We start from the raw sequence: 27,257 nt of genomic DNA on the forward strand, positions 1-27,257 counted from the left end.
CAAAATTTTATTTCTATAGAAATTGAGTCAAAATTTTGTTTCTATAGAATATTTTGCAAAATTTTATTCCTATAGAAAATATTGCCAAAATTTTATAGTAACAGATTTTTTTATTAGAAAATTTGGTCAAAATGTTATTTCTATAGAAAATTTAGTCAAAATTTTATTTCTATAGAAAATTTAGTCAAAATTTTATTTCTATAGAAAATTTAGTCGAAATTTTGTTTCTGTAGAATATTTTGCAGAATTTTATTTACTATACAAAAATTTTTCTAAAATTTTATTTTTATTGATAATTTTTTCAAAATTTTATTTCTATAAGAAAAAATTTTCAAATTTTATTTCTATAGAAAATTTTCTCAAATTTTTTTTTCTTACTGTTGTTCACTCCTATAAAAATGTATTCAAAATTTTATTACTATTGAAATATTTTTATCTATATAAAATTTGGTCAACATTTTATTTCTATAGAAGATTTAGTCAAAATTTTTTTTCTATAGGATATTTTGCAAAATTTTATTTGTATAGAAAATTTTGCAAAATTTTGTTTGCTACACATTTTTTTTTTGTAATTGTATTTCTATTGATAATTTTTTCAAACTTTTATTTCTATAAAAAATTTTGCCAAATTTTATTTCTATAAAAATTTTATTCAAAATTGTATTTCTATATATTTGGTCAACATTTGATTTCTATAGAAAATTTTGCCAAAATTTTATTTCTATAGAAAATTTTGTCAAATTTTGTTTCTGTAGAAAATTTTGCAAAATTTTATTTCTATATAAAATTTTGCAAAATTTTTTTTACTACACAAAAATTTTTCTAAAATTGTATGCTCACTGATACTCACTGCTTAGTCGAAAACTTGTAGAAATGACTCAAATTTTCAAATTTTTCAATGAATGAATCATAAATGCATTTTTGCGAAATTGTCTCAACAATTATAAATATTTCCCAAATATTGCCCGAGATTTTGTAGAAGTCTGATTTGAGATTTTATCAAAATGTAGATCTAAATACAAAGTTGTGCAGAGTATATTATAATCGACCCGCCCGACTTTAGACTTTCCTTGCATTTTTATTTTTTGTTAAAATTGTTTTACGTCCCATAACGTTAGATTTAAATTTTAAGTACATAGATTTTGTAGAAGTATATACAATTTTGTCTAAATCGATTCACATTCAAATTCATGCATATGGGAATATAAACCCATATGCATATACATACATTTTAAATATAGAGTTCAATTGGCATTTAATGTGAAATTAAGACCTTTTTTTGCACACATAAATAAATACGATACTTTTTATCGACCCACTTACGGTACCCCCACAATAGAACTTCAAATTAGTGGTATTAAAATGAGATTTAGTTATATTACCCGGAGTCGACTCCGGAGTCGGAGTCGAGCTGATGAAAAATGCTGGAGTCGGAGTCGGAGTCGAGTAAAACTGGCTCGACTCCACAGCCCTGGTGGAGGGTACATAAGATTCGGCCTGGCCGAACTTACGGCCGTATATACTTGTTCTTATAAATATGTTCGCAGTAATTCCACGACCCATCCTAATATACTTTGTAATTATTCATATGTTAATCGATCACATACATAGCGATCTTTTACATCTTCTGTTTGTTCTCATTAGAACAGTTAACAACAACAATACAAAACACTCTCATCATCGATGACAATGGACGTCATCAGTGTTGTTAATGTTGTCTTCTATGCTTTGACCCGTTAACAAGTAAAGGCAAAGAAGAAAACAGTAGTCGTCAACTCTTTGTATCGGTCGCATCATAGTAATATGTTAAATGAAGAAACAACATTTTTGACAATTATCACAAATTTTTACTGGAAGTCGTTCGTTTACACCAAAAAGCCAACAAAAGAGAGCCAAAGAGCTTGGTGTCCATATATTTGTTGTTCGTAGGATTCCGATCGTAATTATTAACCAATTTGGATGAAATTTAGTATATGACGTTTTTTCAGTACAAGAACGCTAGCTATTGAATTTGGGAAAAATCGGATCAACTTTAGATATAGCTCCCATATAACAGGTTGGCTGATAGGTTAGGTTAGGTTATGTGGCAGACCGATGTATCAGGCTCACTTAGACTATTCAGTCCATTGTGATACCACAGTGGTGAACTTCTCTCGTATCACTGAGTGCTGCCCGATTCCATGTTAAGCTCAATGACTGATAAGTCCCCGGTCTGACACATAGATGACGTTGCTATTATTAAATGCATATTTTTATACCCACCACCATAGAATGGTGACGGGGGTATAATAAGTTTGTCATTCCGTTTGTAACGCATCGAAATATCGATTTCCGACTATATAAAGTATATATATTCTTGATCAGGGAGAAATTCTAAGACGATATAACGATGTCCGTCTGTCCGTCTGTCTGTCTGTCTGTCTGTCTGTCTGTCTGTCTGTCTGTTGTAATCACGCTACAGTCTTCAATAATGAAGCAATCGTGCTGAAATTTTGCACAAGCTCGTCTTTTGTCTGCAGGCAGGTCAAGTTCGAAGATGGGCTATATCGGTCCAGGTTTTGATATAGTCCCCATATAAACCGACCTCCCGATTTGGGATCTTGGGCTTATAGAAATCGTAGTTTTTATCCAATTTGCCTGAAATTTGAAATCTGGAGGTATTTTATGACCATAAAGAGATGTGCCAAAAATTGTGAGTATCGGTCCATATTTTGGTATAGCCCCCATATAGACCGATCTCCCGATTTTACTTCTTGGGCTTATAGAAAACGCAGTTTTTATTCAATTTACCTGAAATTGGAAATCTAGAGGTATTGTAGGACCACCAATACGTGTGCCAAAAATTGTGAGTATCGGTCCATATTTTGGTATAGCCCCCATATAGACCGATCTCCCGATTTTACTTCTTGGGCTTATAGAAACCGCAGTTTTTATTCAATTTACCTGAAATTGGAAATCTAGAGGTATTGTAGGACCACAAATACGTGTGCCAAAAATTGTGAGTATCGGTCCATATTTTGGTATAGCCCCCATATAGACCGATCTCCCGATTTTACTTCTTGGGCTTATAGAAACCGCAGTTTTTATTCAATTTATCTGAAATTGGAAATCTAGAGGTATTGTAGGACCACAAATACGTGTGCCAAAAATTGTGAGTATCGGTCCATATTTTGGGATAGCCCCCATATAGACCGATCTCCCGATTTGGGGTCTTGGGCTTATAGAAACCGTATTTTTTATCCAATTTGTCTGAAATTGGAAATCTAGAGGTATTTTAGGACCATAAAGAGGTGTGCCGAAAATGGTGAGTATCGATCCATATTTTGGTATAGCCCCCATATAGACCGATTTCCCAATTTTACTTCTTGGGCTTCTAGAATCCGAAATTTTTATCCTATTTGCCTGAAATTGGAAATCTAGAGGTATTTTCGGGTCACAAAGAGGTGTGCCGAAAATGGTGGGTATCGGTCCATATTTTAGTATAGCCCCCATAAGAACGATCTCCCGATTTAACTCCTTGGGTTTCTAGAAACCGTAGTTTTTATCTGATATGCCTGAAATTGTAAATATTCTGGTATTTTAGGCTCACAAAAACGTGTATCTGATTAAGTTTTTATCGGTCCATTTGGTAATGCCTCCATATAGACCGACTTCACTTCTTGAGGGTGTAGAAGGCGCACTGATCATGAAAATTGCTTGAAACTCAATGTAAAATTTCCAGATTTTACTTCTACAGATTTAAGATTTCAAATCAAGACGTTATTTTATAATTTTCTTGCACACTTACAAGAGATGTTAATGATTCCTCTAAACCTCAAACAAAAATGGTTCTTATAAATCCAGAATCTGATATAGTCCTCATAGGTGAAATCTTTAAATTTATCTTCGGGATGTGTCCTCAAGTCCTCAAGCCCTCCTGAAATTTCAAAGGAAACCCTAATATATGGTTCATGGTGGTGGGTATTTAAGATTCGGCCCGGCCGAACTTACTGCTGTATATACTTGTTTTATATAGTACCAACCTTCAAATGATTCGTGTCAAAATTTGACGTCTGTAAGTCAATTAGTTTGTAAGATAGGGCGTCTTTTGTGAAGCAAATTTTGTTATTGTGAAAAAAAATGAAAAAAAAGGAATTTCGTGTTTACTGTTTTCTGAAGGAAAAATTCAGTACAAGCAAAAACTTGGCTTGATAATGAGTTTCCGGATTCTGCCTCAGGGAAATCAACAATAATTGATTGGTATGCAAAATTCAAGCGTGGTGAAGGCGGTGAACGCACGGAGGACGGTGAACGCAGTGGACGACCGTAAGAGGTGGTTACCGACGAAAACATCAAAAAAATCCACAAAATGATTTTGAATAACCGTAAAATGCAGTTGATCGAGATAGCAGAGGCCTTAAAGATATCAAAGGAACGTGTTGGTCATATCATTCATCAATATTTGGATATGCGGAAGCTCTGTGCAAAATGGGTGCCGCGCGAGCTCACATTTGACCAAAAACAACAACGTGTTGATGAGCGGTGTTTGCAGCTGTTAACTCGTAATACACCCGAGTTTTTCCGTCGATATGTGACAATGGATGAAACATGGCTCCATCACTACACTCCTGAGTCCAATCGACAGTCGGCTGAGTGGACAGCGACCGTTGAACCGTCTCCGAAGCGTGGAAAGACTCAAAAGTCCGCTGGCAAAGTAATGGCTTCTGTTTTTTTGGGATGCGCATGGAATAATTTTTATCGATTATCTTGAGAAGGGAAAAACCATCAACAGTGACTATTATATGGCGTTTTTGGAGCGTTTGAAGGTCGAAAGCGCGGCAAAACGGCCCCATATGAAGAAGAAAAAAGTGTTGTTCCACCAAGACAACGTACCGTGCCACAAGTCATTGAGAACGATGGCAAAAATTCATGAATTGGGCTTCGAATTGCTTCCCCACCCACCGTATTCTCCAGATCTGGCCACCTGCGACTTTTTCTTGTTCTCAGACCTCAAAAGGATGCTCGCTGGAAAAAAATTTGGCTGCAATGAAGAGGTGATCGCCGAAACTGAGGCCTATTTGGAGGCAAACCCGAAGGAGTACTACCAAAATGGTATCAAAAAATTGGAAGGTCGTTATAATCGTTGTATCGCTCTTGAAGGGAACTATGTTGAATAATAAAAACGAATTTTGACAAAACAAGTAAGGAAAGTCTAAAGTCGGGCGGAGCCGACTATATTATACCCTGCACCACTTTGTAGATCTAAATTTTCGAAACCATATCACATCCGTCAAATGTGTTGTGGGGGCTGTATATAAAGGTTTGTCCCAAATACATACATTTAAATATCACGCGATCTGGACAGAATTTGATAGACTTCTACAAAATCTATAGACTCAAAATTTTGTTAGTAAAAAAATATGGGAAACATTTAAATCTGAAGCAATTTTAAGGAAACTTCGCAAAAATTTATTTATGATTTATCGCTCAATATATATGTAATAGAAGATTAAGAAAATAAGAGTCATTTTTACAGCTCTTCGACTAAGCAGTGGCGATTTTACAAGGGAAATGTTGGTATTTTGACCATTTTTGTCGAAATCAGAAAAACATATATATGGGAGCTATATCTAAATCTGAACCGATTTCAACCAAATTTGGTACGCATAGCTACAATGCTAATTCTACTCCCTGTGCAAAATTTCGACTAAATCGGAGTTAAAAATTGGCCTCTGTGGTCATATGAGTGTAAATCGGGCGAAAGCTATATATGGGAGATATATCAAAATCTGAACCAATTTCAACCAAATTTAGCACGCATAGCTACAATGCTAATTCTATTTCAAATTTCAACTAAATCGGAGTTAAAAAATGGTCTCTGTGGTCATATGAGTGTAAATCGGGCGAAAGCTATATATGGGAGATATATCTAAATCTGAACCGATTTCAACCAAATTTGGCACGCATAGCTACAATGCTAATTCTACTCCCTGTGCAAAATTTCATCTAAATCGGAGCAAAAAATTGGCCTCTGTGGTCATATGAGTTTAAATCGGCTGAAAGCTATATATGGGAGCTATATCTAAATCTGAACCGATTTCAACCAAATTTGGAACGCATAGCTACAATACTGATTCTACTCCCTGTGCAAAATTTCAACTAAATCGGAGCAAAAAATTGGCCTCTGTGGTCATATGAGTGTAAATCGGGCGAAAGCTATATATGAGAGCTATATCTAAATCTGAACCGATTTCAACCAAATGTGACACGCATAGCTACAATGCTAATTCTACTCCCTGTGCAAAATTTCAACAAAATCGGAGCAAAAAATTGGCCTCTGTGGTCATATGAGTGTAAATCGGGCGAAAGCTATATATTTGGGAGATATATCTAAATCTGAACCGATTTCAACCAAATTTGGCACGCATAGCTGCAATGCTAATTCTACTCCCTGTGTAAAATTTCAACTAAATCGGAGTTAAAAATTGGCCTCTGTGGTCATATGAGTGTAAATCGGGCGAAAGCTATATATGGGAGCTATATCTAAATCTGAACCGATTTCAGCCAAATTTAGTACGCATAGCTACAATGCTAATTCTACTCCCTGTGCAAAATTTCAACCAAATTGGAGTAAAACTCTGGCTTCTGGAACCGTATTAGTCCATATCGGGAGAAAGATATATATGGGAGCTATATCTAAATCTGAACCGATTTCAATAAAATTTAGCACACTTGACTATAGTGCTAATTGTTCTTCTTGTGCAAAATTTTAAGCAAATTAGGGTAAAACTCTGGCTTCTGGGGCCATATAAGTCCATATCGGGCGAAATATATATATATGGGAGCTATATCTAAATCTGAACCAAACAATAGGGATCTATTCTGAGCCAAAACACATACTTGTGCCAAATTTGAAGTCGATTGGGCTAAAACCGCGACCTAGACTTTGATTACAAAAATGTGTTCACGGACAGACGGACATCGCTATATCGACTCAGGAGTCCACCCTGAGCATTTTTGCCAAAGACACCATGTGTCTATCTCGTCTCCTTCTGGGTGTTGCAAACATATGCACTAACTTATAATACCCTGTTCCACAGTGTGGAGCAGGGTATAAAAATGTGTGTTTTCTTTGTTAGACCGGGGACTTATCAGCCAACCTGTTAACTTCATTTCTGACAATAATAGCCTTATTTAGTAACCGACCTTACTCAAATTTAGCACAAAGTAACCGTCTGTGGTATCAACCTATCCTGCAAAATACCTCTCAAACTTGGACACTCTGAAAAGAGGATACCTTCTAAGTATGGACATTCGCTATATTAACACATTAAAATTAACCTCTCATATTTGGACACCTCCTGAATGTGGAAAAAATTTAGGCGACCGTGGATGTCCACCTAGTGGAGGTTTCGCTGTATATGGTTGAGTTTCCACATACTCCTTAGGCTATATTTTGGATTTTTTCAATATTTGAGATTTTTCTTATCTCACAAAAAAATCCCTTTCCACCCTTATGAGTTACTAATGTCTTATACTACGTTCGCACTGGGCACGAAATCTCGCTATTTAGAACTCAAATCTCTTTACAAATCTCAAGTGTTCGGACTGGGAAAATAACGAGATTTCGTTGATTTGAGGATTTAACAGCTGTTTTTAAATATATCAATACAAACACAAACCCGTATGTGCACACGCACACACCCATCCAGAAGGAAAATTGGGGCAGGGTTGCAAAAAGCGCCTTTTTAGTACTAAAACCACAGTTGTACAAGGCAGTATAGAGGATTTTGAAAGAGATTTTGTTGAAATCCTCTACTAGCCAGCTGATAGTAGGTAGTATTACTTTCAACCTTAAAATTCATATGAATGCTCAATGTCATCTCTAACTGAGACATCATACTAGCAAATCTCTATCATTCTCCGATAACATGCAAACAAGCAAATAAACATAGCTACAGCAAAATAACCAACTTGTGTAATAAACAACAAGAAACAACAACAACAACAACAACATTTTGTTGGTGTGAAAAGTTTTACCGGTTATCAGACAAGCTTCATTTCTCTCTTTTACAAAATCCCTTTCCTTATAAGTCCCTCAATTTCTCCCTTCCTCCATCCCTTCTATCGCTTCACCAATGAAAATGAAGTTGTTTATAGTTTACCAGCAAAAGTTTGTTGTTTTTTGATATCCCTATAGCAATTGACCCCTTAACTCTCTCACTCTCTCTCTCTCTCTCTCTCTCACCACTACAATACACCCTTTTACCCCTTTTTCACTCAGAATATTCTTGAAAGTAACTATGTGAAAATTGAGCTTTGAGAACTAGAGAAGCAGTTTTAGTCAAGTCAATGTTGTTTTCACTCAAGCGCCACGGAGACGTTTATCCCGTCAATATCCGGTTACTGCTAGTTCGCAAATAAACTTCACGGTTCCGTTTGTTTTGCCCTTATTTGGCATGGTCTCTAGTACATCCAGTAACAATAGAACTTCTTCTATTGGCAAAAATTGTGCAAGCACTATAAATACACTGAGTTACAAAGTCAGAAAGTGACGAATTGCTCTGGTTGTTATGAGGCTGGTGGGGGATTGAAGAGAGAGAGAAAGAGGGGTGACGGAGTTTTATGCGGGAGCTGCCAAGAAAGTTTTTTAAATATAAATGGTCACTGTAGCAACATCAATTGTTGTCCCTGCTGCTGCTTTTTAGTGTTCATGCAGAGCTTTGGTTTTCAATGAAAATGGAAAATTAATTAAAATTAATGTTGAATATGCTGCTGATGCTGTTGCTATTCTTGTTGTAGCAACCCCTTCATGGACCCTAAGACCATGATTTTTGCCTTTTATAATGAAATTTAATTTTAATTAAATGACAAAGACTTCATGCTTTCATCCGTCAATGACATATAAAAATGTTTGCAATTCAGATTAAAATGGAGTCGGGGTGTAATATCATTGGGCAGCGTTAAATGGGCCAACCAAGTATAGAACCAATATTTCAAATATAGGGTCGCTGAAGTGACAGAATCGGAAAAACTATTTTTGGACTTTTCGCCTAGTCAACTACAGTGAAACCTCTCAAATTTGAATGCCGTGAGTGTGCAGAGGTTTTACTGGCAAAAAAAAAGGAAAAATCATAATAGACATTTTGTAATTTTAAAATTTGACTAATCGACTTAAATCAATATTTTAGAATCGAAATGTAACGAAAAATTGAAAATCGACCTTTCCAATTTTCGTTGCATTAAAAGGGTAATGCAACGCAAATACCCATAAAAAAATGGAAGTTCTTCCAATGGCACAACTTTAAAAGCACTTCCAGAAGATGCACTCCCATTGATGTTCTTTACCCAGGAAGTTCTTTTAATTAAATTTTTTATAACTTGATTTGTTCATACTTTTAATGGGTAATTTTAACTTTTTTTGTTTCAAGTAGGTTAAAAACAGAGTAAGAATTCATAAAATGGTACAAATCATTTAAATTTTGTCAAAAAAAAATGCTAAATCCAATCTGAAAAAATTGCGAATTTTTGAAAATATTTGAGGTCATACGTTTCCGACAAGCGTTAGAATCCATTAATAATTATAAAAAATTATTAAAAATATTTATTTGACAAAATATCACAGAATTTTTTAATATCTGCGTCAATTGTGCACCACTTCCGGATCCAAAAAGAACATTTTCATTACTTTTTTGGCGACGTTTTTTTGCTGGGTATTTCATTGGTAACTCTAGAAGTATCTGTAGAGGATATCATTTCTTTTGCAAGGCATACATATCTACAGACACACGGTGAATATGAAAGTGGAGAAATACGCAGTCCAAAAGAATTAAAAAAAATTCAAAAATAAGAAAGCAGAAAATTTAATTTTTCTAAACAAAAAGGCTTTTTATTTAAATTTTTAAAAAGTTGGAAGACCAAGATGTCTACCATTCCAAATTTGAAAAAAAGTCTAATTAACCGCAGAAAAAAAAACTTTAAAAATTCGAAATATCGGGTTTTTCCACATATTGAACAAAATTCGACCTTTCCAAGTTTTAAAAAGTCGAAAGATGGAAAACTGGACCTTTCCAAATTTTAACAAAATCAATTTTCCAAATTTTGATAAAGCCAACAACTTCATAAGTCACATTTTTCTAAATGAGGAATATCGAAAGGGGCAACTTTGCAAATTGTAAAAAAGTCGAAATTTAAAAATTTAAAAAAATCGAAAATTCGAAATTTTGATTTGTCCAAAATTTTAAATGTCGTAAACTCGAAAAATTAATTTTTTCCAAATTTTTCAGAAGCTGAAAAGTAGATTTTCCCACATTACGAAAAATTCAAAACCTCGAAAAGCCATTTTTCGAATATTTAAAAGAGCTGAAGAATCGAGTTTTCCTAATTCTTAAGAAAGGTCGAAAAGTCGATTTTTCCCATATTTTGAAAAGTCGAAAACTCGAAAAAATATTTTTCCAAATTTTAACAAGTATATACGGCCGTAAGTTCGGCCAGGCCGAATCTTATGTCCCCTCCACCATGGATTGGGTAGAAACTTCTACGAAAGAAGTTTTCAACTCACATGGTTTTTAAATATCATATACTACCACCACGTACCAAATTTCAACCAGATCGGATGAATTTTGCTTCTCCAAAAGGCACCGGAGGTCAAATCTGTTTATATGGGAGCTATATATTATTATGGACTGATAGGAACCAATTCCTGCTTGGTTGTTGGATACCCTATACTAACACCATGTACCAAATTTCAGCCGGATCGGATGAAATTTGCTTCTTTTAGAAGCTCCTCAAGCCAAATCGGGGGATCGATTTATATGGGGGCTATATATAATTATGGACCGATATGGACCAATTTTTGCACGGTTGTTAGAGACCATATACTTACACCATGTACCAAATTTCAGCCGGATCGGATGAAATTTGCTTCTTTTAGAAGCTCCTCAAGCCAAATCGTGGGATCGGTTTATATGGGGGCTATATATAATTATGGACCGATGTGGACCAGTTTTTGCCTGGTTGTTAGAGACCATATACTAACACCATGTACCAAATTTCAAACGGATCGGATGAAATTTGCTTCTCTTAGAGGCCTCGAAAGCCAAATTTGGGGGTCCGTTTATATGGGGGCTATACGTAAAAGTGGACCGATATGGCCCATTTGCAATACCATCCGACCTACATTAATAACAACTACTTGTGCCAAGTTTCAAGTCGATAGCTTGTTTCGTTCGGAAGTTAGCGTAATTTCAACAGACGGACGGACGGACGGACATGCTCAGATTGACTCAGAATTTCACCACGACCCAGAATATATATACTTTATGGGGTCTTAGATCAATATTTCGATGTGTTACAAACGGAATGACAAAGTTAATATACCCCCCATCCCATAGTGGAGGGTATAAAAAGTCGAAAGATGGAAAACTGGACCTTTCCACAAAATCAATTTTCCAAATTTTGATAAAGCCAAGAACTTGTTAAGTCACATTTTTCTAAATGAGGAAGGGGTAACTTTCCAAATTGTAAAAAAAGCCGAAATTTAAAAATTTTAAAAAGTCGAAAATTCGAAATTTTGTCCACATTTTTAAATGCCGTAAACTCGAAAAATTAATTTTTTCCAAATTTTTAAGAAGTGAAAGGTCGATTTTCCCACATTTCGAAAAATTCAAAACCTCGAAAAGCCATTTTTCGAATATTTAAAAGAGCTGAAGAATCGAGTTTTCCTAATTCTTAAGAAAGGTCGAAAAGTCGATTTTTCCCATATTTTGTAAAGTCGAAAACTTGAAAAAATATTTATCCAAATTAAAAAAAAAACCGAGTAGATTAGTATTCCAAATGTTTAAGAAGTCGGAAAGTCGTTTTTCACTCGAAGAGCAATTTTTCGAATATTTAAAAGAGCTGAGGGATCGAGTTTTTCAAATTTTTAAGAAAGACCGAAAAGTCGATTTTTCCCATATTTTGAAAAATCGAAAACTCGAAAAAATATTTTTTCCAAATTTTGAAAAAACCGAGTAGACTTGTGTTTCAAATTTTTAAGAAGTCGGAAAGAAGTTTTTCACTATAAAAGCCATTTTTTCGAATATTCAAAAAAAAAAAAAAAAAGAGCTGAGGAATCGAGTTTTCCAAATTTTTAAGAAAAGTCAATTTTTCCTATATTTTGAAAAGTCGAAAACTCGGTGAAATATTTTTTCCACATTTTGAAAAACCGAGTAGCCTAGTATTCCAAATTTATAAGAAGTCGGAAAGTCGGTTTTCACTAATTTCGAAAAAGTCGAAATTTTGGAAAGTCAATTTTTTTCAAAATTTAAAAAAGTCAAATAACGAATTTTTCCAAAAAAAATAAGAAAGGTCGTAAAACAGTTTTTTTCCATGGAAATGTTGGAAACTCGAGAAGATAATTTTTCCAAAATTTAAAAAACGTCGAATAGTCGATTAGTCCAAATTGGTAAAAAAATTAAAAACTCTACGTTTCCAACTTTTCGAACCCTCGAAAAGTCAATTTTTCAAAATTTCGAAAAAAGTCGAAAAATCGATAAGTCATTGTTTTTAAAAATGTTTAAAAGTTCGAAAGTCGATGTTGCCAAAATAAACGTTTATAAATTTTTTATGAAGTCGAAATGTCACTGGTAAACTCGAAATACAAATTTTTGCATATTTTGAACAAATTGAAAGGTCGACAAAACTAAAAATTTGAAACGTCGATTTTTCCAAATTTTTCCAAAGTCAAAAAAGGCCGGGAAGTCGAAAAACAATCAACGTTTCCAAATTTTGAAAATATCAAAAACTCAAAAATTTGGTTTCCCAAATGTTCTAAACTCTAAAAGTAAAATCTTTTTCAAATATCGACTTTTCCAAAGGTCGAAAATTAAACTGTTGAAGATTTGAGCCTTTTCAAACCCTTTTTCCAAAATATGAAATTTTCCTTTTTCCAAAATATGAAATTTTCCAAATATTTAAGAAGACGAAAGAAAAGTCAATTTTCCCACACTCGAAAAGCCATTTTTTTTTTCAAAATTGTCCGAAAAGTCGACTTTTAAATTTTACGAATATCGAGGGACCGAAAAGTACACATATCCAAATTTCTAAAATTCAATTTCCCTAAATTTTGACGAATTCAACAACTCAAAAAGCAGAGTTTTCCAAATTTTTGATAAAGTCTAAAATCGAAAAGTCGACTTTTGGTTTAACCGCAGCCCAAAAAATTAAAAATTCGATTTTTCAAAAAGTTTAAAATATCGATTGTGTTTGAAATTTTAAACAAGCCCACTATTCCAAATTTAAAATGTCGACGGACTAAAACGTCGAATTTTCTAAAGTACAAAAGAAATCAAAGGGTCGGACCTTTAAAAATTTAAAAATGTTGAAAGTCAATTTTCCAATTTCTACGAAAGTCGAAAGATGAAACCTTTTTAAATTTTTATGCAGTGGAATATTCGATTTCATCAAATTTTAAAAAGGTGAAAAACTCGAAAAGCAAATTCTTTCCAAATTTTAAAAAATTCGAAAACTCAAAAAGTCCCTAGTCGATATTTCCAAATTTTGAAGAAGTCAAAAACCCGAAACACATTTTAAAAATGCGGAAAGTTCGAAAGTTAAAAAAAAAATTATAAATCGAAAAGTTAATTTATCCAAATTTTGAAAAAGTCAAAAAACGATTTTATTTAATTTTGAAATAGTCAAAAAGTCCAAGTTGTAAAAAGATGACAGATTAAAGTTTTAATAATAACACGAAAGGCCGATTGGTCTCCAAATAAAAAAAAAAACAATAAATCAAAAACTCGAAGAGTCGCCTTTTTTCCACATTTTTAAAAGTTTGTAAAATTTACAAAATTTTGAAAAAATTTAAAACTCTATACATTGATTTTTTCCCAAATTTTGAAAAGTCCCAAATGTCGACTTTTCCAAATTTTACAAAAATTCATAAAATTCGATTTTCCAAATTTTTAAAGCTGTTTCTTTCAAAATTTTGAACAGGTCGAACATGTGTAGATTGTAAGCAGCTCAACGGGGAGACGGCAGGTCACCTTTTGGTATTCCCTTGAGAGTAGAATGGCAATAGCTCGTTAAAAAAACAGGGCGAATGATGAAATCCCAATAAAACCAGTGTGGTAGAAAATGAAACCAATGGAAAACAATATGAATTAGGATTTGGAAGAATTCCACTTATAATTGAAAGCGCAGCAGTAATATTACCAGTATCGTGTTAGGAATCGTCTTTTCCAACTTAAAAAAGTTAGGTTTTTAAAAAGTAAAAAGCCTATTTTGCCAAATTTTTTAAAAACTGAAAAATGGAATTTTCCAAAATTTCTAAAAATCGACTTTTTCCCAAAGTTTTTGAAAAGACCTTTTGAAAAGTCCCAAATTTCTACTTTTCCAAATATCTCAAAGTGTAAAACGCGAGAATTCGATATTCCCAAATTTTGAAAAAGTAAATAAGCTGAGTTTTCCAAATGTTGACAATTTTAAAAAATTCCAAAATTTTAAGAAACTTCCCAAATGTTTAAAAAATCGAAGCCGATTTTGGAAAAAGGTGAAAATTTGAAGAATTGACTTCTGCAAGTTTTTAAAAAATCCCTAAAAGCGGGATTTTTTAAAAGAAATCTGGAAGAAATCGGTTCAGATTTAGATATAGCTCCCATATATATCTTTCGCCCGATATGCACTCATATGGACCCAGAAGCCAGAGTTTTATCCCGATTTTGAAATTTTGCACAAGGGGTACAATTAGTAGTATAGTCATGTGTGCCAAATTTGATTGAAGTCGGTTCAGATTTAGATATAGCTTCCATATATATCTTTCGCCCGATATGGATTTATATGGCCCCAGAAGCCAGAGTTGTAGCCCAATTTGGTTGAAATTTTGCACTAGGAGTACAATTAGTAGTCTTTCGCCTGATATGGACTAATATGGTCCTAGAAGCCAGAGTTTTGGTTCAATTTGATTGAAAGTTTGCACAGGGAGCACAATTAGTAGTGCAGTCAAGTGTGCCAAATTTAATTTAAATCGGTTCAGATTTAGATATAGCTCCCATATATAGCTTTCGCCCGATTTACACTCATATGACCACAGAGGCCAATTTTTTGCTCCGATTTAGTTGAAATTTTGCACAGGGAATAGAATTAGCATTGTTGCTATGCGTGCCAAATTTGGTTGAAATCGGTTCAGATTTATATATAGCTCCCATATATAGCTCTCGGCCGATTTACACACATATGACCACAGAGGCCAATTTTTTGTTCAGATTTAGTTGGAATTTTGAACAAGGAGTAGAAATAGCATTGTAGCTATGCGTGCCATATTTGGATGAAATCGGATTTAGATATAGCTCCCACATATATGTTTTTCTGATTTCGACAAATATGGTCAAAATACCAACATTTCCCTTGAAAATCGCCACTGATTAGTCGAAAAGTTGTAAAAACGACTCTAATTTTCCTAAACTTCTAATACATATATATCGAGCGATAAATCATAAATAAACTTTTGCGAAGTTTCCTTAAAATTGCTTCAGATTTAAATGTTTCCCATATTTTTTGTTTACTAACATTGTGTTCCACCCTAGTGCATTGGCCGACTTAAATTTTGAGTCTATAGATTTTGTAGAAGTCTATCAAATTCTGTCCAGATCGAGTGATATTTAAATGTATGTATTTGGGACAAACCTTTATATATAGCCCCCCAACACATTTGACGAATGTGATATGGTATCGAAAATTTAGATCTACAAAGTGGTGCATGGTATAATATAGTCGGCCCCGCCCGACTTCAGACTTTCCTTACTTGTTTTTAATTTAAAAAAGTCCGCATTTTTGACTTTTCCAAGTTTTACTAAATTTTATAAAAAAATCGATTTTTCAAATTTTGAAAAAGTCAAAAAGTGGAAAAAATGATTTTGAAATTTTGAAAGAATTTGAAAATGATTTTCCCAACTTTTGAAAAACTAAAAAAAAAAACGAAAAGCAGATTTTTTAAATATCCACAAATCGACTTATCCAAATTTTAAAAAAGTCAAAAAATACATTTTTTCAAATTTTTCAAAAATTAAAAACTCGAAAAACCAATATTCCCAAATTTTAAAAAGTCAAAAAAATGATTTTTCTAAAAATCGAATCGTTGGTAACTTTTTCAAATTTTAAGAAAATAAAAAACTGGAAACCCGATTTTTCAAAAAGATGAAAATTCGAAAAATCGACTTTTCCAAGATTTCAAAATGTCGAAAGGTTGGAAATTCTTTTTGATTTTGATTACAATTTCTATCAGTGGTGTCCAATTTTCTGGATGCCAAACGAAAGGCATTTTCGTTTATGCGATTTACCATCAATGACTAAGTCGTTGCTTAGGAATGGGCCAAAAAATGTTTTTTTTCCAATCTTTTATTGATCGAATAGCAAAAGTAAAATCACGAGGTGGTCATATCCTATGTGAGTGGTTACTGACATTTGTATTATTTTCACACATTTTTATTTTTCTCAGTTTTTATTTTTTTAGATATATTTTCACATTAGAAACTATGATAATTTCTAAATTGGTAACATTTCGTCTCAGCTACCCTATATATTATACGAAGGATTCGGAATCATCTAATGATTCAATGTGGTTTTGGCTGTTCGTGCCCATCTATATGTTGCTCTCAAGATGGATTAAAACATTTTGTAGTCTTTTCGTAATTGCTCTATTAGAAATGAATTGGTGGTAGTCTACCTCGCCAATGGAGATGAGGCTATATGAAGGCGATATCAAAACAAGGTCCCATAGACACCATATTTGGGTAACCTTGTTATTGTCAAATCAATTTCCTTTTTAGGATTTTGTGCAAATGTTCCATACCACTAAATGACCTTATTAAAGGTAATAAACCACTCATTTAATTTGAATTGTTCATCATATTACCATGAAGGTAAAATATATGTCAAGTTTCATGCAAAATTTCATTATCCTTGAAATTGCATTCAATCACTCGTAATTTCTGTGTACCCTTGACTAAATGATCATCCAAAAGCTTCCTTAACATAACAGCATTCAACCTCAAGAGAATTTTCGTAATGTCCAACACTTAGCAGATACTCAAGTAAATGAACAATAGACCACTTGATTTGCCAAATTAAAATTTTCCACGAATTAAATTGAATTCAAAATTGAAGATGGGAAATGAAATAACAAAGTCATCAAGAAGGCAAGGTAGGTAAGACATTAAAGTCATTGTGAGAAAATGTTTATTCTTTAAAGATTTAAAAATTTTAAAATTAATATAAATTTAAAATTAAGATTAAAAATTTTAAATATTTTAAATAAATATAATTTTTTTTTACATTAAATTTAAAAAATATATATATACCGTTTACATACGTTTTATATTAACACATTACAATTAACCTCTTGTAAGTCGAGATCTCTCAAATATGGACAAAATTTAGGCGACCGTGAGAATAAACTTTTCAGAGGTATTAAATTAACATTTATTTTTAAAATGTATGTTTACTCGTTTTGTTTGTTATTGTTGGTTTCTCTTCAATCGTTATTGTTGTTTTTGATCTCAGCTTAAAACCATGCATTGACTAAACTAAAAGTGTAGCTTAACCAACAGAGGAAAAGTATGCTTGTCAAATTATTTGGGCAAAGCCCTATAAACTACAAGATGGTTGGATGTACACCTGTTTCGGAATTACCACATTCCTCATCAGCATCCTCTACTTTTCCTCTGTTGGTTAAGCTACATTTGTAGTTTAGTCAATGCATGGTTTTAAGCTGAGATCAAAAAACAACAATAATGTATGTTTACTTAAAAAATTAAATTTGTTTAAAAACACAAAATTTAATTGAAAAATACTAATATTTTAAATATTACAAAAATTACAAAAAATAAATAAAATTGAGGCAATGCAATTTTCAAAAATATAAAATTTAAAAGATCTCACACGACGACCTTATTAAATTTTTCTTTTTTTTCGTGTTAAGCGAAATCTCCCTCAAGGACATTTTAGAGAAGAATATGATCAAATTTATAAAAAAAATATATATTTAAATTTTAAAATTTATAATATTTATAAGCTTACAATTATATTTTTATACCCTCCACCATAGGATGGGGGTATATTAACTTTGTCATTCCGTTTGTAACACATCGAAATATTGCTCTAAGACCCCATAAAGTATATATATTCTGGGTCGTGGTGAAATTCTGAGTCGATCTGAGCATGTCCGTCCGTCCGTCCGTCCGTCTGTTGCCGGATGGTATTGCAAATGCAAATGGGGTCGGATGGTATTGCAAATGGGCCATATCGGTCCACTTTTACGTATAGCCTCCAGACCCCCAAATTTGGCTTTCGAGGCCTCTAAGAGAAGTAAATTTCATCCGATCCGGCTGAAATTTGGTGCATGGTGTTAGTATATGGTCTCTAACAATAAGGCAAAAATTGGTCCACATCGGTCCATAATTATATATAGCCCCCATATAAACCAATCCCCCGATTTCGCTTGCAGAGCCTCTAAGAGAAGCAAATTTCATCCGATCCGGCTGAAATTTGGTGCATGGTGTTAGTATATGGTCTCTAACAACCATGCAAAAATTGGTTCACATCGGTCCATAATTATATATAGCCCCCATATAAACCGATCCCCCGATTTGGCTTGCAGAGCCTCTAAGAGAAACAATTTTCATCCGATCCGGCTGAAAATTGGTACATGGTGTTAGTATATGGTCTCTAACAACCGTGCAAAAATTGGTCCATATCGGTCCATAATTATATATAGCCCCCATATAAACCGATCCCCCGATTTGGCTTGAGGAGCGTCTAAGAGAAGCAAATTTCATCCGGCTGAAATTTGGTACATGGTGTTAGTATATGGTCTTTAACAACCGTGCAAAAATTGGTCCATATCGGTCCATAATTATATATAGCGCCCATATAAACCGATCCCCAGATTTGACCTCCGGAGCCTCTTGGAAGACCAAAATTTATCTGATTCAGTTGAAATTTGGTACGTGATGTTAATATATGGCCTCAAACACCCATGCAAAAATTGGTCGATATCGGTCCATAATTATATATAGGCCCCATATAAAGCGATCCCCAGATTTGGCCTCCGGAGCACCTTGGAAGAGCAAAATTCTTCCCATTCGGTTGAAATTTGGTACGTGATGTTAGTATAGGGTATCCAATAACCATGCAGGGATTGGTTCCTATGAGTCCATAATAAAACATAGCTCCCATATAAACCCAGATTTGACCTGCGGTGCCTTTTGGAGAAGCAAAATTCATCCGATCTGGTTGAAATTTGGTACGTGATGGTAGTATATGATATTTAACAACCAAGTGAGTTGACATAAGTTAGTGTATATGTTTGCAACACCCAGAAGGAGACGAGATAGACACATGGTGTCTTTGACAAAAATGCTTAGGGTGGGCTCCTGAGTCGATATTGCCATGTCCGTCTGTCCGTGAACACATTTTTGTAACCAAGGGATTAGGTAGTAATTTAAGCCCAATCGACTTCGAATTTGGCGCAAGTATGTGTTTTGGGTCAAAATAGAACCCTATTGATTTTGGAAGAAATCGGTTCAGATTTAGATATAGCTCCCATATATATCTTTCGCCCGATATGCACTTATACGGCCCTAGAAGCCTGAGTATTACCCCAATTTGGTTGAAATTTTGCACTGGGAGTACAATTGGTAGTATAGTCAAATGTGCAAAATTTTATTGAAATCGGTTCAGATTTAGATATAGCTCCCATATATATCTTTCGCCCGATATGGACTAATACGGCCCCAGAAGCCAGAGTTTTACTCCAATTTGGTTGAAATTTTGCACAGGGAGTAGAATTAGTATTGTAGCTATGCGTGCCAAATTTAGTTGAAATCGGTTCAGATTTAGATATAGCTCCCATATATAGCTTTCGCCCGATTTACACTCATATGACCACAGAGACCAATTGTTTCCTCCGATTTAGTTGAAATTTTGCACAGGGAGTAGAATTAGCATTGTAGTTATGCGTGCCAAATTTGGTTGAAATCGGTTCAGATTTAGATATAGCTCCCATATATAGTTTTCGCCCGATTTACACTCATATGACCACAGAGCCCAATTTTTAACTCCGATTTAGTTGAAATTTTGCACAGGGAGTAGAATTAGCATTGTTGCTATGCGTGCCAAATTTGGTTGAAATCGGTTCAGATTTAGATATAGCTCCCATATATAGCTTTCGCCCGATTTACACTCATATGACCACAGAGGCCAATTTTTAACTCCGATTTAGTTGAAATTTTGCACAGGGAGTAGAATTAGCATTGTTGCTATGCGTGCCAAATTTGGTTGAAATCGGTTCAGATTTAGATATAGCTCCCATATATAGCTTTCGCCCGATTTACACTCATATGACCACAGAGGCCAATTTTTAACTCCGATTTTGTTGAAATTTTGCACAGGGTGTAGAAGTAGCATTGTTGCTATGCGTGCCAAATTTGGTTGGAATCGGTTCTGATTTAGATATAGCTCCCATATATATGTTTTTCTGATTTCGACAAAAATGGTCAAAATACCAATATTTTCCTTGTAAAATCCCCAGTTCTTAGTCGAAAAGTTGTAAAAATGACTCTAATTTTCCTAAACTTCTAATACATATATATCGAGCGATAAATCATAAATAAATTTTTGCGAAGTTTCCTTAAAATTGCTTCAGATTTAAATGTTTCCCATATTTTTTACTACCATTGTGTTCCACCCTTGTGCATTAGCAGACTTAAATTTTGAGTCTATAAACTTTGTAGAAGTCTATCAAATTTTGTCCAGATCGAGTGATACGTAAATGTATGTATTTGAGACAAACCTTTATATATAGCCCCCAACACATTTGACGGATGTGATATGGTATCAAAAATTTAGATCTACAGAGTGGTGCAGGGTATAATATAGTCGGCCCCGCCCGACTTTAGACTTTCCTTACTTGTTTAATTCTAAAAGATAAAAAAAATTAAAGGAGCATTCTAAAAATTGAAATATGATTAAATTTCAATTATTTTTTAAAATTTTAATTTAAATTTAAAATGTTAATATTTTAATTAAGTATCAATTTCATAAATAATTCTACATTGTAAAGTATGTGTAAATTTTAACATAAATTTAAAAATATTAAAATTTTATATACGTTTAAATTTAATTTTTCTTAATAAATTTAATAAGCATCAATTGTGCAAATAAATTCTAAATTAATTTTTTTAAGATATTTAAATTTAAGAAATTTTTAAATAAGTTTAATATTAAAATCTTCAAAAAATAAATTTAAACATTAAAATGTCCCTGAGGGAAATGTCTCTTGCCGATATAAAAGTTAAGGCTTCAACTATTTTTTAAAATTTTAATTTAAATTTAAAATATTAATATTTTAATTAAGTATCAACTTCATAAATAATTCTACATTGTTAAGTATGTTTAAATTTTAACATAAATTTAAAAATATTAAAATTTTAAATACGTTTAAATTTAATTTTTCTTAATAAATTTAATAAACATCAATTGTGCAAATAAATTCTAAATTAATTTTTTTAAGATATTTAAATTTAAGAAATTTTTAAATAAGTTTAATTTTAAAATCTTCAAAAAATAAATTTAAACATTAAAATGTCCTTGAGGGAAATGTCTCTTGCCGATATAAAAGTTAAGGCACAATAAAGCTATCGTGAGACACATTTTAAAATTTAAATATTTAATAGTATTGCCTAAAATTTTAAAAAATTTTAATATATATATACAAATTTAAATTCTGAAATATCTTCACAGTTTAATGTTTAAGTAAATGTAGACATAAATTTTATATTTTTAAAATTTGAATATGTTTCAATTGTAGTTTTTTTTCAATCAATTCAATTTAAATTCGATTTAATATATTTATATTTTAAAATATTTTAAAGAAATTTAAACTATTTCTTCTCTAAAATGTCCTTGAGAGAGATTTCTCTTACCGAAAAGAAAACTCCATCTTTAAACATTTTTCCTTATCATGGCATTTAATGAAAGTACTTTTGTGAAATATGGATTTTTTACGTTAAAGTTTCAAACCGAATGCGAATAACAAGGATAAAGCAGAAAACATGATGGTAAATTACAAATCCTTTTGCCTTTTAATTGCAGTCCGAAAGTGGAGCAAGGAGTTGGTTTTATTTATCCGCAATGGCACGTGAACAGTTTCACAAGACCTATATCTTCTGTAGGTATCCTTATGGAGAGACTTGCATTAAAAACAAAAGAACCAAACGACAACAAAAATATACACAGAGGCTATCTCAGCTGGTCACACTTAAATATATAAGAGAAAATTTTTTTTTTATAACATTCACACACAGACACTCTCACACACAAGAGCCTTAATTCATAAGCACACTATGTCCTTTACAGTTTCATTTTTTTCGTTTGGCTTAAGTTCTTGATATTTACAATGATTTTTTGCCCACTTTTTTTTTATTCAAGTGTTCTTCTCATAAATTTTACGCACCTTGAAAGCCATTTTTATATCGTTTCTGTTATTTGCTTATTTTTGTTAAGTTAAAGAAAAATTTTTAGAATTTTCTTAAAAAACAAAACCGTTTGATATGGAGCACGTTGTATATAAAACTGTCTTGAAATCGAATTCTGCCACATTATTTATACCATTGGGCGGTGGCATTAAATTCGCACTTTAACACTTGCGGCAATACTCTAGCCCACCAGCACCTCATATTGCTTTCAACAGCCTCCTCTAGCCATATTCATCTCGGCGTTGACTCAATTTTGATCTCTTATGATCATATTGATCATAAGAGATCAGCACTGAGCCAACATTATGGTGGCTACTGGAAAAACTCTTTTTAGTTTTGTTGTGTGGAAAAACTTGTTTTTTTTTGTTTGGCTCGTTATGATTTAGGTTTTTTCCACTGTGGTGGTTTTTTGGTTTCAAGCCATTACAAATTGCTGCTGTGGAAAAACAAAATCAAATGGCTAAGAGAGTTCAATGGGGAAGTTGAACAGTGCTTTGAGATTAAGGGAGTATGGGAAAATATTATATTCAATATTAAAAATTAAGCTTTTGACTAAATTTTCTTTACAAATAAAATTTTTACAAAATTTTCTATAGAAATAAAATTTTGACCAAATTTTCTATAGAAAAAAAAAATTTTAAAAAATTTTCTATAGAAATAAAATTTATAGAAAATTTTCTATTATGACAAAATTGTCCATAGATATAAAATTTTGACAAAAATTTCCCTAAAAATAAAATGTTGGCAACATTTTCTATGGAAATAACATTTTGACAAACTTTTCTATATAAAATAAATTTTTCACAAAATTAGAAATAAAATTTTGACGAAATAAAATTTTGGGTCAAATTTTCTATAGGAATAAAATTTAGAGAATGTTTTACAGCAATAAAATTTTGACAAAATTTTCTATAAAAATAAAAGTTTGACAAAATTTTCAATAGAAATAAAATTTTGACAAAATTTTCTATGGAAATAAAATTTTAACAACATTTTCTAGTGAAATAAAATTTTGAAAAAAATTTCTATGAAAATAAAATTTTTACAAAATGTTATATAGAAACAGAATTTTGACACAAAATTTTATAGAAATAAAATTTTGACAAAATTTGCTAAAAACTAAAATATAACAAAAAATTTCTTTAAAATTAATACTATGACAAAATTTTCTACAAAATTAAAATGTAGGCAGAATTTTCTATGAAATAAAATTTTGACAAAATTTTTTATAAAAATAAAATTTTAACAAAATTTTTTATAGAAATAAAATTTTTAGAAAATTTTCTATTATAACAACATTTTCCATAGACATAAAATTTCGACAAAATTTTCTATAGATATAAAATTTTGACAAAAATTTCTCTAAAAATAAAATGTTGGCAACATTTTCTATAGAAATAACATTTTGACAAACTTTTCTATATAAAATAAATTTTTCACAAAATGTCCAATAGAAAAAATTTTGACGAAATGAAATTTTGACGAAATGAAATTTTTAAAAATAAAATTTTGGGTCAAATTTCCTAGAGGAATAAAATTTAGAGAATGTTTTAAAGCAATAAAATTTTGACAAAATTTTCTATACACAGAAAAAAATTTCACGAACATTTTTCCAATTAAAATCTTAATTGAGTTTTAATAAATATTCAATTAAAAATTTAATTGAATCAACAAATTTTTTAATTGATATAAAAATCAATCATACAAATTAATAGTATCAATTAATTTTTTAATTGGATCAATTAATTTTTTAATTGACTGTCAATTATTTTTTTAATTGATACTATCATTTCTGTGATTGAAGACATTTCAATTAAATATTTAATTGGATCAATTAATTTCGTGATTGAATCAGAAAACTATTTTTTTGTGTGCAGAAATGAAATGTTAACGAAATTTTCAATAGAAATAAAATTTTGACAAACTTTTCTATGGAAATAAAATTTTAACAAAATTTTCTAGAGAAATAAAATTTTGACACAATTTTCTAGAGAAATAAATTTTGACAAAATTTGCCAAAAACTAAAATTTTAAAAAAATTTTCTTTACAAATAATACTATGACAAAATTATCTACAAAATTAAAATGTAGGCAAAATTTTCTATAGGAATAAAATTTTGACACAATTTTTTATAAAACAAAAATTTTGCCAAAATTTTTTATAGAAATAAAATTTTTATAAAATTTTCCATTATAATAAAATTTTCCATAGACATACAATTTTGACAAACTTTTCCATAGACATAAATATTTGACAAAATTTTCTATAGATATAAAATTTTGACAAGAATTTCTCTAAAAATAAAATTTTGACAACATTTTCTATAGAAATAACATTTTGACAAACTTTTCTATATAAAATAAATTTTTCACAAAATTTTCAATAGAAATAAAATTTTGACGACATGAAATTTTTAGAAAATAAAATTTTGGGTCAAATTTTCTAGAGGAATAAAATTTAGAGAATGTTTAGTAATAAAATTTTGAAAAATTTTTCAATAGAAATCAAATGTTGACCAAATTTTCTATCGAAATAAAATTTTGACAAAATTTTCTATGAAATAAAATTTTAACAAAATTTTCTAGTCAAATTAAATTTTGAAAAAAATTTCTATGAAAATAAAATTTTGACAAAATGTTATTTAGAAATAGAATTTTGACAAAAAAATTTATAGAAATAAAATTTTGACAAAATTTTCAATAGAAATAAAATTTAGAGAATGTTTTATAGTAATAAAATTTTGACAAAATTTCCAATAGAAACAAAATTTTGATAAAATTTTCTATAAAAATAAAATGTTGATAAAATTTTCTAGAAATGAAATTTTGACAAAATTTTCTATAAAAATAAAGTTTTGATAAAATTTTCTATGAAAATAAAATTTTGACAAATTTTTCTATAAAAATAAAGTTTTGATAAAATTTTCTATGAAAATAAAATTTTGACAAAATTTACTAAAAAACTAAAATTTTGGAAAAATTTTCTTTAAAAATAATACTATGACAAAATGTTCACAACATTTTCTACACAAATAAAATGTAGGCAAAATTTTCTTTAGAAATAAAGTTTTGACAACATTTTTTATAAAAATAAATTTTGACAAAATTTTTAATAGAAATAAAATTCAAATGAATATATAATACGAAGTTGTTGTAGTTGTAACAATTTTTGTGATTTAATGCTTTTCTCTATTCTTTGTTGCAACAGCTTGTATCCAGATCTACGAGGGATTCATCTAGGGCGATCTGGTAGTAAGGCGAATAAGTTTGACTGGACAGTACATTTGCAACTCGAGTCATTTTTTGAAAATTTTGACAATTTTACCAAAAATCTACCAAAATTAAAAAATAAATATCCCTTGGATTGTTAATATGTAGAATTAAAAAATCGTTTTTTATTTATTTTATTTCTGTAGAAAATTTTGTGGACATTTTATTTCTATTGAAAATTTTGTCGAAATTTCATTTTGATTGCAAATTTGTCAAAATCCTATTTCTATAGAAACTTTTGTTAAAATTTTATTTTTCGAGAAAATAGTGCCAACATTTTATTTCTAAAGCAAATTTTTTTAATAGAAAATTTTGTCAAAATTTTATTTCAATAGAAAATTTTGTCAACATTTTATTTCGATCGAAAATTTTGTCAAATATCTATTTCTATAGAAAAATTTGGCAAAATTTTATTTCTATAGAAAATTTTGTCAAAATTTTATTTCTATAGACAAATTTGTCAAAATTGTATTTCTAAAGAAAATTTTGTCAAAGTTTTATTACTATAGAATATTTTGTCAAAATTTTATTTTCATGAAAAGTTTTGTCAAAATTTTATTTCTTTAGAAAATTTTGTCAAAATTTTTGTTCCATAGAAAATTTTGTCAACATTTTATTTCTATTGACAATTTTGTCAAAATTGTATTTCTATAAAAAATTTTGTAAAAATTTTATACATTTTATTTCTATAGAAAATTTTGTCAAAATTTTATTTCTATCAAAAATTTTATCAAAATGTTAGTTCTATAGAAAATTTTATCAACATTTTATTTCCATAGAAAATTTTGTCAACATTTTATTTCTATTGAAAATTTTGTCAAAATTGCATTTCTATAGAAAATGTTGTAAAAATTTTATTTCTATAACAAATTTTGTCAAAATATTAGTTCTATAAAAATTTTGTCAAAATTTTATTTCTATAGAAATTTTTGTCAAAATTTTAGGTTAGGGTAGGTGGCAGACCGATGTATCAGGCTCACTTAGACTATTCAGTCCATTGTGATACCACATTGGTGAACTTATCTCTTATCACTGAGTGCTGCCCGATTCCATGTTAAGATCAATGACAAGGGACCTCCTTTTTATAGCCGAGTCCGAGCGGCGTTCCACATTGCAGTGAAACCACTTAGAGAAGCTTTGAAACCCTCAGAAATGTTACCAGCATTACTGAGGTGGGATAATCCACCGCTGAAAAACTTTTTGGTGTTCGGTCGAAGCAGGAATTGAACCCACGACCTTGTGTATGCAAGGCGGGCATGCTAACCATTGCACCACGGTGGCTCCCTTGTCAAAATTTTATTTCTATAGAAAATTTTGCCAAAATTTTATTTCTATAGAAAATGTTGTTAAAATCGTATTTCTATAGACAACATTTTATTTCTATAGCAAATTTTGTCAAAATTTTATTTCTATCGAAAATTTTATAAAAATTGTATTTCTCGAGAAAGTAGTGCCAAAACTTTATTTCTATAGCAAATTTTTTCAAAATTTTATTTC

At 31.0% G+C, this 27,257-nt stretch overlaps 1 protein-coding gene across 1 annotated transcript in view; it reads right to left on the reverse strand.

Moving 5' to 3' along the window:
- LOC142231995 (uncharacterized) overlaps window positions 1-22,601 on the reverse strand; it is a 65,295-nt gene extending 42,694 nt beyond the window's left edge. Inside the window, exon 1 of the mRNA XM_075302668.1 lies at window positions 22,469-22,601. Within this exon, the coding sequence (XP_075158783.1) occupies window positions 22,469-22,480 (12 nt within the window). The 5' untranslated portion in view covers window positions 22,481-22,601. The remainder of the gene's footprint in view (window positions 1-22,468) is intronic.
- Between the last annotated feature and the right edge of the window lie 4,656 nt (window positions 22,602-27,257).

Source organism: Haematobia irritans, chromosome 3, assembly GCF_050003625.1.
Source record: "Haematobia irritans isolate KBUSLIRL chromosome 3, ASM5000362v1, whole genome shotgun sequence".
NCBI lineage: Eukaryota > Metazoa > Arthropoda > Insecta > Diptera > Muscidae > Haematobia > Haematobia irritans.